The sequence below is a fragment of the Protomyctophum bolini genome, assembly GCF_963924005.1.
Source record: "Protomyctophum bolini genome assembly, chromosome: 13".
Taxonomy (NCBI): domain Eukaryota; kingdom Metazoa; phylum Chordata; class Actinopteri; order Myctophiformes; family Myctophidae; genus Protomyctophum; species Protomyctophum bolini.
Window position 1 is genome coordinate 30,510,862 of NC_137874.1, and position 14,063 is coordinate 30,524,924.

Here is a 14,063-nt window from a genome sequence, read left to right on the forward strand (position 1 = left end):
AACATCTGTACAACAATACATTATTGCATTGAATAGCATCACAGCTTATGATAGGGCTACCACCATTGCATCCAAAATATTTATATAAATCTTATAAATGGGATTTCAATCTTATAAACAAGCATATTTGTGACAAAAGTCAGATAAAGGATTACATAATGTGAGGCATTCTGGGCACACATTGGGACAGTAAGATACATATAAAATTGAAATTTGTTACTCAGGCAAGTGCACAGAGGTGCGGTTACAGGTTGGTTTCACAGTCCATTCTGAATCTGAGTGGAGCGAGAATGGATGGCTGGTCATACAAGACTAGGACAGTAGCCTTTGACTTCAGACCTAACTTCCAAGTCTGCTAAGAAACATGTTATGTTTGAATGATTTTTATTTGGCAGTCAGTTGTCATGTTATGTAATGATTACATAGACATTTCATAGAAATATCAGGTGACTCCTGTCATATTATGACTTTGACAAAGTGGAAATCTGTGCAGGGCTTGTGTTAAGATTATATACAGTATCAAAGAATGACAGCATGAGCAACCTTAACCTGATGCTTGTATTACTTAATTCAAATGTTAACCAATATCATCATTTTAACAATAAAAACATTGACTGGGGAAATTAAAATGAGGAAAGATTACATGACTGCCACTTCGGCCAATGCTGGTGAATAATTGGTCCAAAAGTAAAAAATCAGCTGCAACTTAAAAATTCTCAACTGCACTGGCCATAAAGTCGGTCATATAATTAAAAGGAACAATGTCTTTGTTTAATGTCTTGAATTTACAGTATTTACAGTACTACTAGCCTCCAGTGATTTGCTAACAGGGTGATCAAGTTTGCGCAAGACATGGAAAATTGTGTAGTACAGCCTTTCCCGCTTGACTGACAGTAAACTTGAATACATAAACGCTTGAATACATGTGAATGAGTGCAGAGACGAAATGTTTTTATAATCGTCAGGGGCGCCCCCCCTCCCCCCAAGAGGTGTTAAGGTGCGTTCAGACTTGGATGGTTAGATAGGCGCGATTACATACAAAGTCAATGCAAAGACGAGAATTGCGTGATGCGGCGCGACCTGGCGCGGTACAAACAAGACGGCGCGGTACAAACGGGACGAACCGAGGCGAATATATATATATTTAGGTCCAATTCCTCATGGGGGCTGGAGGCGTGATTTCTTTCTACGTCCGAGCATAGACATGGTAACGCCCCGCCTGCCTCTGATTGGCCTACCAACACAAGTACAAGAGAATGGCAACACGCGACAGTAACTTGTAACGTAACATTTTGTAGAAGAGGCTAATATTGTTTGTGCCTGTCCGGTCGGGAGCTCTTCTACTAAAAGTTACAAGTTACTGTCGCGTGTTGCCATTCTCTTGTACTTGTATTATTTCCCACCACGGAGTAGCCTTGCATCTCGGAGGAGAGGCAAGACGGGCAGTGTCGGTAGGCCAATCAGAGGCAGTTACCATGTCTATGCTCGGACGTAGAAATAAATCACGCGGGCTGGAGCCCTGCCGCCCCACAGAGTCTACGTCACTGAATGAGTGAGTGTGAAGTGACCAGTTAATCAGTTTGTTGGAGGAAGGCAAGCAATTTAGAAGAAATAAATTGTGCACAGCATACCGCATACCATAAAAACAAGTGTTAAGCTCTACATAAGTGGTGAATATCTGAGACTGAAAAAAGCATTGATCATCTCGTCAGTTGAATATACATAATTCTTGTTATACAATAATTCTCTTCAGAATCACTTGTTTCTGTAGTATAAACCTGGTCAAACAGTCAGCAGCCGACTTGTCTGCCTTATACAAAATGTAACGATTCAAAATGTATGTGTATGTGCGTGTGCGTGTGCGTGTGTGTGTGTGTGTGTGCGTGCGTGCGTGTGTGTGTGTGTGTGTGTGCATGCGTGTGTGCCTGGGTGTGTGGACAGAATTAAACCTGAGAGTCCTTCACACAAACACCTCTCTGTTTGGATGCTCATCCTGAGCAGGGTAATAAGGTGCTGCTGGTCCAGGAAGGGCCGTGGTGGTAGCACATGTGTGAGAGTCAGCATCCAGGTGTGTGTCTGGTGTGGGAGGGCTGAGAAGCAAATCGTAATCAAAGCCTTTGAGAGGCTGGAGAGACAAGGTGAGTCCCCGACGTGCTTTGGCCGAACGGTCGGGTCTCTCTCTCAGCTCCAGAATCACCTGTAACATCACAAAAGAGAAAGTTCACTTCACTCAACTTCACTCAAAATTCAGTTTTATACCTATATATTTAGCCTTTGAGAGCAAGATTGAGAGAAATATGCACATTTCCAATCTTGCAATAATATTATAATTAAAAAAAAACACACTCGTGTGAAGTGAGGGACGCTCTGATCATCATATATCAGCCAATCAAATCATCCCGTTCCATGCTACAAACACACCTACAAACAAAGCTGTGCATAGGAGGGGCTAGCGCCACTCAAAAAAGTTCTGTCAAATTACCTCCACAGGTCGGCGTTGGAGCAGCGTAAGGTCAAAAGTTGTTCCGTGGAAGAACGTTTGGCGTTTGAAACGATCAAGGGTCCTGAGCCGACGGCTAGGAGTCTTGCACAGTAACTGCAGAGAGGTTTGTGACTGTGAACATGACACCATTCTAGCCCTCTCTTGCAGTTAAAAGATAACAGTGTATGATATATAATTTAATATTGGTATATACTATATGTTAAATGATCTTGTTTCTAAATTCTTTCATCCAGTGTAAATGACCTACAGTATCTCAGTGAATAGCAAGGCTACTGCAGTTATGTGTGTACAGTATGTGTGTGTGCCTGTCTGTATGCTTGTGTGCATGCATGTGCATGTGTACTTACCTCAGTGATTAACAAGGCCAGTGGAGGGCTAAAGCTAAGTGGCATTTCATAGGGGAAACTCCTGACTTTCCTCAACATGTGGCAGTGGTCTGCCTCTGGAGGCAAAGGAAACTAAGCAGAATTGGACACGTAAGGGAGAAAATAAATTAATAAAGAATTAACACAAAGAAAGTTTGAAACATCAATGTCCCCTTTTCCCCTTTTTGCTCCATATGCACTTCTTTCATTTTGTGACTTTCCAAAATTCATGCCAGATAAAGGTTTCTTGCACCCAAAACAATGCCTGAAGTCAACACGAAACAGAAAACAAGAGAATATAGGGCTTTTCTGTGTGGAGTTTGCATGTTCTCCCCGTGTCCCCTAGGGTAGGTAGTAGGTACCCTCACAAAAACATGCAGTAATCCTGTTCTCTAAAACTACCTCCCCCTGGCCAGCCTGATGGAGTGAAAAGGAACTGGTCGGAATAACGTGTTCCTTCCACTCGCTACGTCTGGCCAGGGAAATTCCCCCCTGTCAGGTGAAAAGAAGCAGCCCAGGATTACATTCGATAATTGGCACTGGGTGAAAAAAAACTGGGTTGCAAAATCGTGGGATAAATAAAAAAAAAGAAAAAGAAAATAAGAGAATACATGAGTGACACGATTAACTACTAGTACACCATGGAGTCACGACCAAATAAACAATAACGTCATGCATGCGTACTGTGTAGCATACACATTCAGTTACACATGAATACCTCACCTTCCCGTTAACCAATGAGAAGAGGAGGATGCCCAGGGACCACCAATCAGCTGCATGCGTGTAGGGTCCCCCACTCAGCACCTCAGGAGCTGTGAAAACAGAACATGCTCACTGCACTGCATGATTATGTACTGTGTCTGTACTCTGTACTACCAGTAAGACGCCTGAGGGCAAGAGGCGACCTCGCCCTAAATCCGCCTGGGTGACAGCAGACTGCTGGGCGAGCACTGGCGCTTTGGCATGGGGGGGGTAAGATCTTAATTTTCTCTATCCCTGATGATGTCACGTGATGTCATATGCTCCATCCCTGATGATGTCATGTGATGTCACGTGCTCCATCCCAGATGATGTCACATGCTCTCTCATCCCGACCACCATATATGTTGCCCGACACACCAACTGACGGGAAATGCGCCCACAATGCACTGCATATCTGTAGATACGTCTAGATTAAATGTGTTTAAATGTTATTAAATTATCATCTGAAAAAGAAATGTAACTATGAATATGCAATATGAATATGTTATTTAGCTTAAGGCCAGTTTGTTGATATTATTAATTTAATAATAAGAACACAACTGTGATCGTATTCACATACAATGCAAGTTGTCTGCCATTCAGCACTTGACACATCGCTGGTGTGATAGCAGTAATGTGGGTAAGGAATGTGTTTTCTGTCTTTTCCATTTCTCACCCATATACTGGATGGTGCCACAAATCGTGAAGGCTCGACCTCCTTGCTCCAGACGCCGGGACAAACCAAAGTCAGCTAGGCGGAGGTGACCTGGAAGTTGGAACAGACCATTATTCTCTATTTTTGTAGAGAAGAGAAGCATTCTTAATGTTTTTTTTGCTATGCAAAATGTAGAGCTTCTACATTTTGCATAGCAATGTTGCTATCAAAATATCTTTATTGTGATTAATGTATCAATTTACTATTTCATACTATAATATGATGATCTTTCTGTGTATAGATACTGTGTAACTGACAGCAAAATAGTCTATTTATTATCCCTATTACAATCAAGTATGCTTTTTGTGTGTTTTTGTGACTGCTGCACAGTGACAGCCTGACAGGATGTTCCACATCTCTTGGGAACCACAGCTATGATGCCCTCTTGTGGAAGCTGACTAGAATACAATTTATTATTTACCATTGTCTGTTAGTAGGATATTCTCCATCTAGGAAAAAAAAGGAAAAAGGGACATTAAGACATATTAGAGCATATGCCTTTCATGCGGAAGGTTGTGGGTTCGAACCCTGCCTGGGGTCGACGTCAGCAAGGGCATGCGGTGGCAATGGATTCCTAACGCCAAATCAAATGGGTTCGTGAGGAGGCGCGTCTGAAGCCTGTCCTGGACGGGATATCCGGATGTAAGAACAAGTACAGACAGCAAATACAGTAACACATGTTTAACTTGAACAGTTTAATAGGTTAAGTACCAAAAAATAGGTCACAGTTTCAATATTGCTTAGAACGATGCAATTGTCTGTGAAATTGTGAATGCTCTCAGTATTTGGGGCTAACTTTACAATTTCTTGGTTCTTGTTTATGTTTATTGCTACTGATAAAAGTAGTAAACATGTCATTTTCTTGTTAGTTACTGTAGCCTTTCCACCTCAATCACTGCAATGTAAAGCCAAGTTAACCCTATTGCAAAAGGTTGAGGCTGTTTATATATTCTTTTTGCTGAATAGATATTGGATATTTAGCTTCTTCAGATAATCCAAAGAATTTTGACAAAATATAATCTTCACAACTTTTCAAATGATTAATATCTCTTGTTATAACAATATTCTACATTGTCTTTTCACATTTAAAACTGCACTATGTAACTGTACTGTTCTATCCCAGATTTGAACCCAGGGTTCCTGTGCAAGTGCTGAGTCACATTTACCACTTACTAGCTAATAGCCTGCTCGCTTGCTCTGGGGCAATTTCAAAATGAGTTTGACACAAAGGTCAAAATTTGTCTCTAACCTTGTCTAGGTTAGACACCATTTTTTTAAACAGAGTTTCAATAGAAGAGCAATGAGACCAAATATTGCCACGATAGCAATAATGGTGTCACTTGAATCGTGGGAAACGCATTACATAACTGAGCAAATATCGATTCATTGAAAATGTTTTAGATTGCACACGATTGCATTGCTTTGGGTATTGAATATCGAAATATCGCTGGAGGACAGGTTACGCCTTTACATCCATCCATTCACCTATCAGGGACAATTTACATTAGTCCGTTTTCACATCCATGACTCAAAGAAATCATGTGGCATCTGGTGTGAATGCACCTTTACCTTTACATCTCTGTGAATGATCCCAATGTCATGGAGAAACCCTGCAGGGGACATGAAAGAACTGACATAATTATCTATAATGTAGAACCATCTCTAAAAATGTATTAGATTAATATTACATTGTATCTGATGGTCATACACATTTTTATATCCACATTATATACATTTTCAGCATTCAGACTTTGACTAATTTTGACTATTTACTTTATCTTTTGGTATAGCAACTGAAAAGGTAGGGAAATAATTGCCAAATCCCCATCAGTTAAAAATGGAAGAACCTTATACAAATACCCTATACAAATAAAGTGTTTAAAACACACTGATGAGGTCAAATTCATGTCTCTGTCCTTACCTATCCTTTGAACTCACCTAAAGCACACCCCAGCTCTGCTGCAAACAGCCTCACACTGTCTTCTGAGAATTGGCCAATCATCACCCAGTATGTATACAGGTCTCCTGTGCTGCAGTAATCGCACACTGTGGGAGTGGGGACAATTAACTGCATTAAACCTGGCGTCCCTATTTTGGTCATGTCACTATATTAAAACTCTCAAAAATAGTGTAGGCCTTTAGGGACATCAACCCTGTGCTGATTTTGTAGTTTGTTTTCCAGTTCAGGGTAAAACATTACAGTCTAGTAAGCAACACAGCTGCATCTAATACAATTAATAATGTATGTTAAATGTAGTCATGCCCAGACATACTGTAGATATGTAGATACTGCAATGGCTGCTGCTACTCACTGGTGCTACTCACTGGAGCAATGCGTCAACATGGCCACCATATTGGTGAGAGCAAGCTAGTGCCTCCTAAGGCATGTATGGCCTGCATGTACTGTATGTCTCTCCACAATGAAAACAATCATGACACCTTATCTTAAAATAGGTGGTTTGTGTAAGTATTAAGATTATAAAGATCGCTTTTGTCATTTTGACTGCCATCCACTTCCCATGATCGTGGTGGTTTGACTCATATGGATATAAAGAATCAACTGACTGAGAGAAAACGCTAATGTTACTGCCGTCGAATTATTACAAATTTCTGAGCCAGTTTATTTACAGTTGTGACGACACAGAGACAACTCCCTGACAATATCGCTGAGACAGTATAAACATTTTTGGACCACAATGCTCATGAGACAATTTAAAATGAAACTTCTATGACAGTGCTGACATAATTAAGGGACATTATTCCGGTAGAGTGTCTCAGCCCTGCGGTCGCTTGTCGCCTATATTAAGGCGTCTTACTGGTCTTACATACCTGTAGATAGATAGTAACAGTAATGATTATAAAACAGAACATAGTTTTAGTCTCTCAGGTACTACTCAGGCATGTTCTTGCAGCAGAGTTATGGTTATAAGCTGCCCCTCTCAATATGGCAGCGGCACCGCTGACAACGTGGCCAATGCGGCGACCTTGGCGTTATGTGGCCAATGTGGCACATACGTATTTATGTATATTTGCCCAAAGCCATTGGTGCACCAATGGGCAAGCATAGACAGTCGTCAACAGCATACATTCTTGCACATTGGCCCATCGAACACACCCATTTTTGCCACAACTGTGTTGCTTACATCAAGGTGTACTATAAGGTCAGCCTTACTGTATGTAGTCTCCCTGCTGTAGTTTTTAACCTGAACTGAAAAACAAATCTGCCTAGATATATCCCCCTTAAATAATTGATACTCCATCATTCGCAGCGCCACACAGGCGTATGATGAGCATAGATCCTTGCATTGGTGGTTAAAACAGGGCACTGATGTAAGCAAAGTCAGTTTTATTCATAACGTAAACATGCATGCACAAGGAACTTTGTCTCTGGCAAATCTTAATATCTACAATTGTAATGGAGGCTGATGCAGCTGAAGACAATCAAGATATACAATGCAAAAGTTATTGAGGCAGAGGTGGAAGAGGGGGTGACATCAGGAAAAGAGGATAGGATCATTTGATTTCCAGGTGAAGAGATACAGCACACCCAGGCTTTCTACTGTTTGGCTTAAGGAAAAAGGGTTGCTATATCCTTTGGGTGTGACATAGACTGTACATGTACTGTATGCAGCATTCAACATCTGGCTCCCAGGCTAGCTCAGCCCTCTGCTCACGGGGGGGTGGGCAACAAACTGGGTCACATTATCTGAGTCAGTGGTTGAGTAGGAGAGAAACGCTGAACACATGAGAGAGTAGGAGGAGACATAATGTCACAGCTATAGGGGATTATACAGCTAACACAGCACTTGCAGGTGCATAGTGTTCACTGTTCAGGCTAATTCACTTTGTAGCATGGACATTTTGACAAGAGGTTTTTTTGACCGAATAAAGAATAGTTTTGTTGAAAGAAGTGTTGAGTGACAAAGCATTAATTAGCTTGGTGAAGTTAGGTTGTCTAGGTGATGTTTAGGCCAGATCCAGAAGCAATCTCTCACAGCAAACTTTAAAACCTCTTATTCCCAGTTTTCCCCAACATGTACTCGGCAGTAGCCTTCTTCAGAGCAGACTAAATTGTGTTGGTTTATGAGTTAAGTTATTTTCAAAGCTGAGCACCCACTGCCTTAAACAAAGGGCAGTTTCCAGAGGAAGCGCACCTGTTTGTTCTTTATTTATCAAAAGATTGTGGTTGTCACATAATCTTGGAACCACTGGTGTAGACTACCATGTACCATTTCGATACAGTTGTTTCTTGTCACCTAGTGTTAGAGATCTCCGCCGACTCCGACGTTTCTCAGGGACAGTAGACGGAGCTGTGAGACAACTAGCTACTCACGCAAGACTACTTTTCACCTGACATTGAGGAGTAACGTAATGCTATTGCCCCCATCACCCCTCCCTGCTGAACCAGTGCCCCAATCTCCCACTGGTTGATTGGGGCACTGGTTCAGCAGGGATGGGTGATGGGGGCAATAGCATTACAATAACAAAGAACACAATCCCATGCTGTCCTCCCACCCTCGAACATTGCCAACTGTTTTCGCTGGAGCTCCTAGTCAAGCTGGACACGCCGCTGATGAACAAACCCAGGCCTCTGTGGTGGTGGGGTGAGTGCTTTACCTCTACGCCACCCATACTGTATGTTCTTTTCATTTTCATATTTAGGAAAACAGTTCAAAGAAGGCACAGAAGAAGAATTTGGGTGGGATTAAACCCCAAACCAGCAGAGGTATGGAACACACTATTTATTATCTGACAATTGACATCTGACATCCATTCAGTTGTTTCATCTACATACCAACAGCATCATGTAAAGGAGAATTTCGAGTAATTTCTGGACAAAGCTATTGGCACTGAGGTCTGAGGTGAAACATTTTAAACTGAGCAGTTTTGAGATTGTGGGTCTGGGCTGGTTTAGGACACGACCAATCATTAAATCCACACACGAGGGGGTTGCATAAAGACTGTGGGTATTCTTTGGACACTGTTAACGGTAGACAGTGTGGGAGGGATGGTTTCGGATAATGACTCTCGGCTGGTTCAGAGATGATTACGTCATCTAAACATTGACAATGTCATGCCAGGGATTGTGGGATGCTTCTGGGCAGTGAGACAGGGTAGAGTGAGGGAAGGATTTGGACTGTGGATCAGGGCTGTTTCTCTATAGGACTCACTAATGTAGAGGTGCCGCTGGGTCTGCCAGCAGTCCTGCAGTTCATGGACAAATGGGTGATGAACCTGACGCTGTGGGCAAAGGTCACAGGTCAACCTGAAACACAGCTCATTACTGACGAGAGACTCACAGAACAGGGGCAGGGGTTGGCTCCCACCATGGCCTGCTTTTCAACACACAGTCCACCCAAAAGTATTTTTTCAGTTTTGTGAAGGATCACTTGACCGACAGTGAATCATTCTGTTTCCATAGTGGACCATGCATAGTCCACTATAGATAGGTGAATGTACTGTATCTGTGGGCAGGCATATGCTGTGCCTGTGTGAGTGAGTGCGGATGAGTGAGTAGAGGACTAGAGGTATAGGTACTTTACGCTGTGATACTTGACTGTTGTCATTTAGCATCAGTGTATTTTGTAATGTAATGTAATGTATTCTGTAATGTTTTAACTTATTCCTGAATCCTGACTGGACTCTTGGAAGATTAGCCGAAAGGCTAAAAGAGATCCAAATCAAAATCCATTTCTTAATACCACAGTGTAGAAAGGAGAGACACATTGTATGCCTCGTCATCATCGCACCTGCTCCAAATTACCTACCGGGTGTGCGGAAGTCATCTCTCTATTAATACCACACAGTAAAATCCTTCATATAAATTTTACTCAAATTGAACCAATAGGGTCAATTTTGTTCCATTTGTACACTTTTTCTAATTTTCTTTTTTTAATAAATGTTATTCAAAGAGTATGACATCACATACAAGTTTCACAGAAAGAGAATATGGCTCTTTGTTTTTCTTTACATCTTCTCCCACAACTCCTTTCCCAATCCTCCTCACCCACCCACCATTTGTACACTCTTCAGTGTTCAATAATTAAGGATTTTACTGTCCACACACCATAGTGAAAACTGTATCATGCTGCTAAAGATGGGTAGACCTGTTATTTTTCTTGATTTGCTCTTTTATTATTTGCTCCTGTTCATTGATCATGTGACTCATACTGTATGTTAGCACTCACTTGAACTATGACCTCTTCTTTAGACTGCTCCAGCACACCAAGCCTTAGAATCTCTGATTTAGGTATAACCTGTTCACACGCACACGCACACGCACACGCACACACACACACACACACACACACACACACACACACACACACACACACACACACACACACACACACACAAAGTCAATTATAAGTCACATTCACACATAGGGAACACATAGCTAGAGGCACATAAATTAAATAAATATAGGTCTTACTTTGACAGCATAAGTCTTCTCTTTAGCTTTGTCCTTAACTTTCAGGATGGGCCCAAATGAACCTTTGGTGATGTAACCCAACACCTGTGCAATGGACAGAAAGACATGACAAAGCAACATTTGAGAGTGAAAAAGGGTGCCTGGATTAACTCCAAAATTGGAAATTCTTTCTCTCCTGGGAAAGAAAGGCAATTCAAAAATGGAGATATAGTTGTTTTGGCAAATATACAAACCTCTTACTCTGAACAGCACAATTATATTTATTTACACTAAATATTAAAGAGCAATGAGATCATGTTGGATTTTACTTGAAACCTACCTGAAAATGTTGCTCCCTGGGCATAGTTCTATGGGGGAATTCGGGTAGAAACATGGTGATGAACGCTGGCAGACTCCACTCTGCTCTCAGCCTCTCTGGACCGACTCCGGCCAGCCTCAGGACATGGTCAGGGATGTTGGCGGCCTTCCCCTGGAGCATCCGGCGCTGTCGTAGGTGCAGGGCGGACGGAGCCAGGCGACAGAGACCTGCTGGGATGGACAGGCCCACGCTGGAGAGGAAGCCACGCCATCCGGACGAGTAGGAGGAGTGCTCCTCCTCTTGCCTTTCAGAATACCCCTGGAGATTGAAGAAAGAAAATACATGCACACACAGGGGCCATCAAGTTCATGATTAATGTGCTGCGATTGTTTCTCTCAGGAGAGAGAAATCATACAGGACGCAGGATAAATACGTGAAATTGGAAGTGATTGAACAAATAACCGAGCAGATAAAACTGGAACTGTCTGGAACATTATACATTTTAAATTGAGCTGATCAGAATACAGACTCGACTTGACAAAAGTTTACTACTACTTGTGACTTCAGTATATATATATATATATATATATATATATATATATATATATATATATATATATATATCCATACTGCAAGAGGAGATTCTGAAACCTAATTATTCTGGTGCCGTGCTAAATCTCTGACCTAATTCATGCTGAATGGGGGGGCATTGGGAGATAAATCAAACAGAATAATCCATGTTTGTTGTCAGCTCTCCCCTGAAAGGGATATTTTAATCTCAGTAGGGAGAACCGATTTAAGATAAGGTTTGACAAAAAGAATATGGACCAAACAAACAAACACTTTAATTAGTATGGGAGCAGGGAGGCAATTTATTTGTGGCTACTACATGTTGTGTCCATTATCGGGCTACCATAATAGTGGTCCACCACCACTAATAGTAGGCTATGGGAGGAAAAGCTGTGCCCTACATCCATCCATCTATGATCCATCCATCTTGTTGGAGCAGCGTGACTGTCACTCATCCCCCCCAGGCAACAGGACAGATCTTCTGCGTTGTTACAAAGATGCGTCATGCGCTTTACAGTCTATGGTCATGCGACATGCGTGTGTGTTCAACCATGCAAGATGTCCATCATCATCATTCTTGCCAAATGCTAAACATCAATCCACACACTGTACGAATGCCGCCCCCCCCCACTCTAATCTCTCATTCTCTCTATTGGCAATTCATTCATGAATTCCCCCAAAAAACATGGAATCTGTGGGTTTATATTAATTCCCATTATGATAATAAAGGTTTCCGTGTAGTGTACAAATTAAGATTTCTGAATGGAGTTAATATAGCACTTTTATTGCGATGTTTACATTTCAGGAATCCGGATTAAAGCGTGGGTAACGGGGAGGGGTGGGGGGTCTCCATATGGGGATCCCCATTACGTGCGTCACACGCATGCAGCCAGGAGCCGCACTCACCTTCCTGCTTCTGCTGGCTTCGGCCCCCATTTCTGTGACAGAAGCCAGGTGATCATCGAATGGTCCTCATCGTATGTCGTCAACTCCTCGTCCACGTCCATGCAGTGCAGTCTCCCTGCACGGTCGGCTGCCACCACACGGGCTCACGCACCTGTTTGTTTACGGATGTGTCATCATGTGTGTGTTAAAACTCTACTACTAGCTGCTACTCTGTTCATTAAGCGTCATTTCACACACTTTCAACTATCTGGGTTGTGTAAACTGTGACTCTGAGATATGGCGACATACCGTAAACAAGTTAATCCGAGAATCCCCGCAACGTCGTCAGCGCAAGTCCGCCCACATCTTCGTCATCCAATGAGAACATAAACTCGTTTAGCGGTGGCTTGCACAGTCACACACGCACACACTCGTGGTCGTGCTGCTGCTACTGCAGCCAGCCAGACACACATTCACATTAGTGTCGCAATTCACATGCCATATTTGCCAAGTAACGATACAAAAATAAAAAAGCCAACGATTGCCATTGTAAAGGTTACAAGTCTATTTAGTTATTTTGCTGTTAGCCTGTTGCATCTATAAAGAAAGCATGGAGTCATTGCAAAACGAATACATTTCCCCCTGGTTTGAAAATAAAATGGTTGTTCCATTTCCTCTTGCGACATAAGCAATATAGCCACTTTATTGTATTGCCCTAGTTTAATTTAAGATGATTATGCTTTATTAATGGACCATTGGACCTACTTACCGGTATGTCAAAATTATAACACATGCACCAGCACTGACCTATGGTTTTAACATTTGTCTTTAACCTTTAATTATTGGCATTGTAATAGTTACTGCTACTAATAGCAGTCTTCCACATGTGACCAATTAAAAGTAATCGTGAATGTGCCTTTCTTCATTCAAACTAACCAGTGAGTCCACTTACCTGTCCAGCAGCAGCAGTAAAGTTTGTTTCCTTATGCTAACAACACACATAACTAAGAAAATACATAGATACATGGATGCACGACGTACCCTCAGTGATGTAATCCAAGGTCATCAGGGTTTCGGGTCTCCCAACATCATACCCCTCACTCAGGTGACCCAGCCGGGGTGATCAAGTCCCGACTTACGTCCCAGTAGCTACCCTCGATCAGTCCCATTAGGGAAAAACCAGGGCCACACAATCCGTTCCTCCTGAACTACTCTGCCGGGACTGGGAGGTACCATTCTGGCGCGTGGAAGGACTAGGCTCTGTGGGTTGACTCCTGTCCGAGAACCTCCTATGTCTCACCAGGTCCACCCCTGTGCGTTGCACCCATAAGAGTATTAAAAGCACCAGGCACTTTATTCAGGAATGGTGGATTCTCAAGCCGCAACGGTTCCCCAGGCTCCACCTTGCCCTTGGTGGCTTGAATGGACCTCCTAAAGGCCTCACCGTGGGTTTGTTGGGCCCTAACGGAAGACACAGTAGTTCATACTGGCAAATTACTTAAATGAAAGCATTATTAAGTAATCCTTTATCCTATAGTAGTGTATAAAGGCCT

At 42.3% G+C, this 14,063-nt stretch overlaps 1 protein-coding gene across 1 annotated transcript; it reads right to left on the reverse strand.

Moving 5' to 3' along the window:
• Window positions 1-1,661: 1,661 nt before the first annotated feature.
• rskrb (ribosomal protein S6 kinase related b) lies at window positions 1,662-12,641 on the reverse strand. Its single transcript, XM_080779946.1, has 13 exons — window positions 12,532-12,641; window positions 11,077-11,373; window positions 10,758-10,841; window positions 10,513-10,581; window positions 9,496-9,565; window positions 6,263-6,370; window positions 5,894-5,934; window positions 4,746-4,773; window positions 4,286-4,375; window positions 3,592-3,680; window positions 2,851-2,961; window positions 2,483-2,596; window positions 1,662-2,197 (listed from the first exon to the last, which is right to left on the reverse strand). The coding sequence occupies exons 1-13, from the start codon at window positions 12,559-12,561 to the stop codon at window positions 1,961-1,963; spliced, it is 1,368 nt and encodes a 455-aa protein (XP_080636072.1). The 5' UTR covers window positions 12,562-12,641; the 3' UTR covers window positions 1,662-1,960.
• Window positions 12,642-14,063: the final 1,422 nt, after the last annotated feature.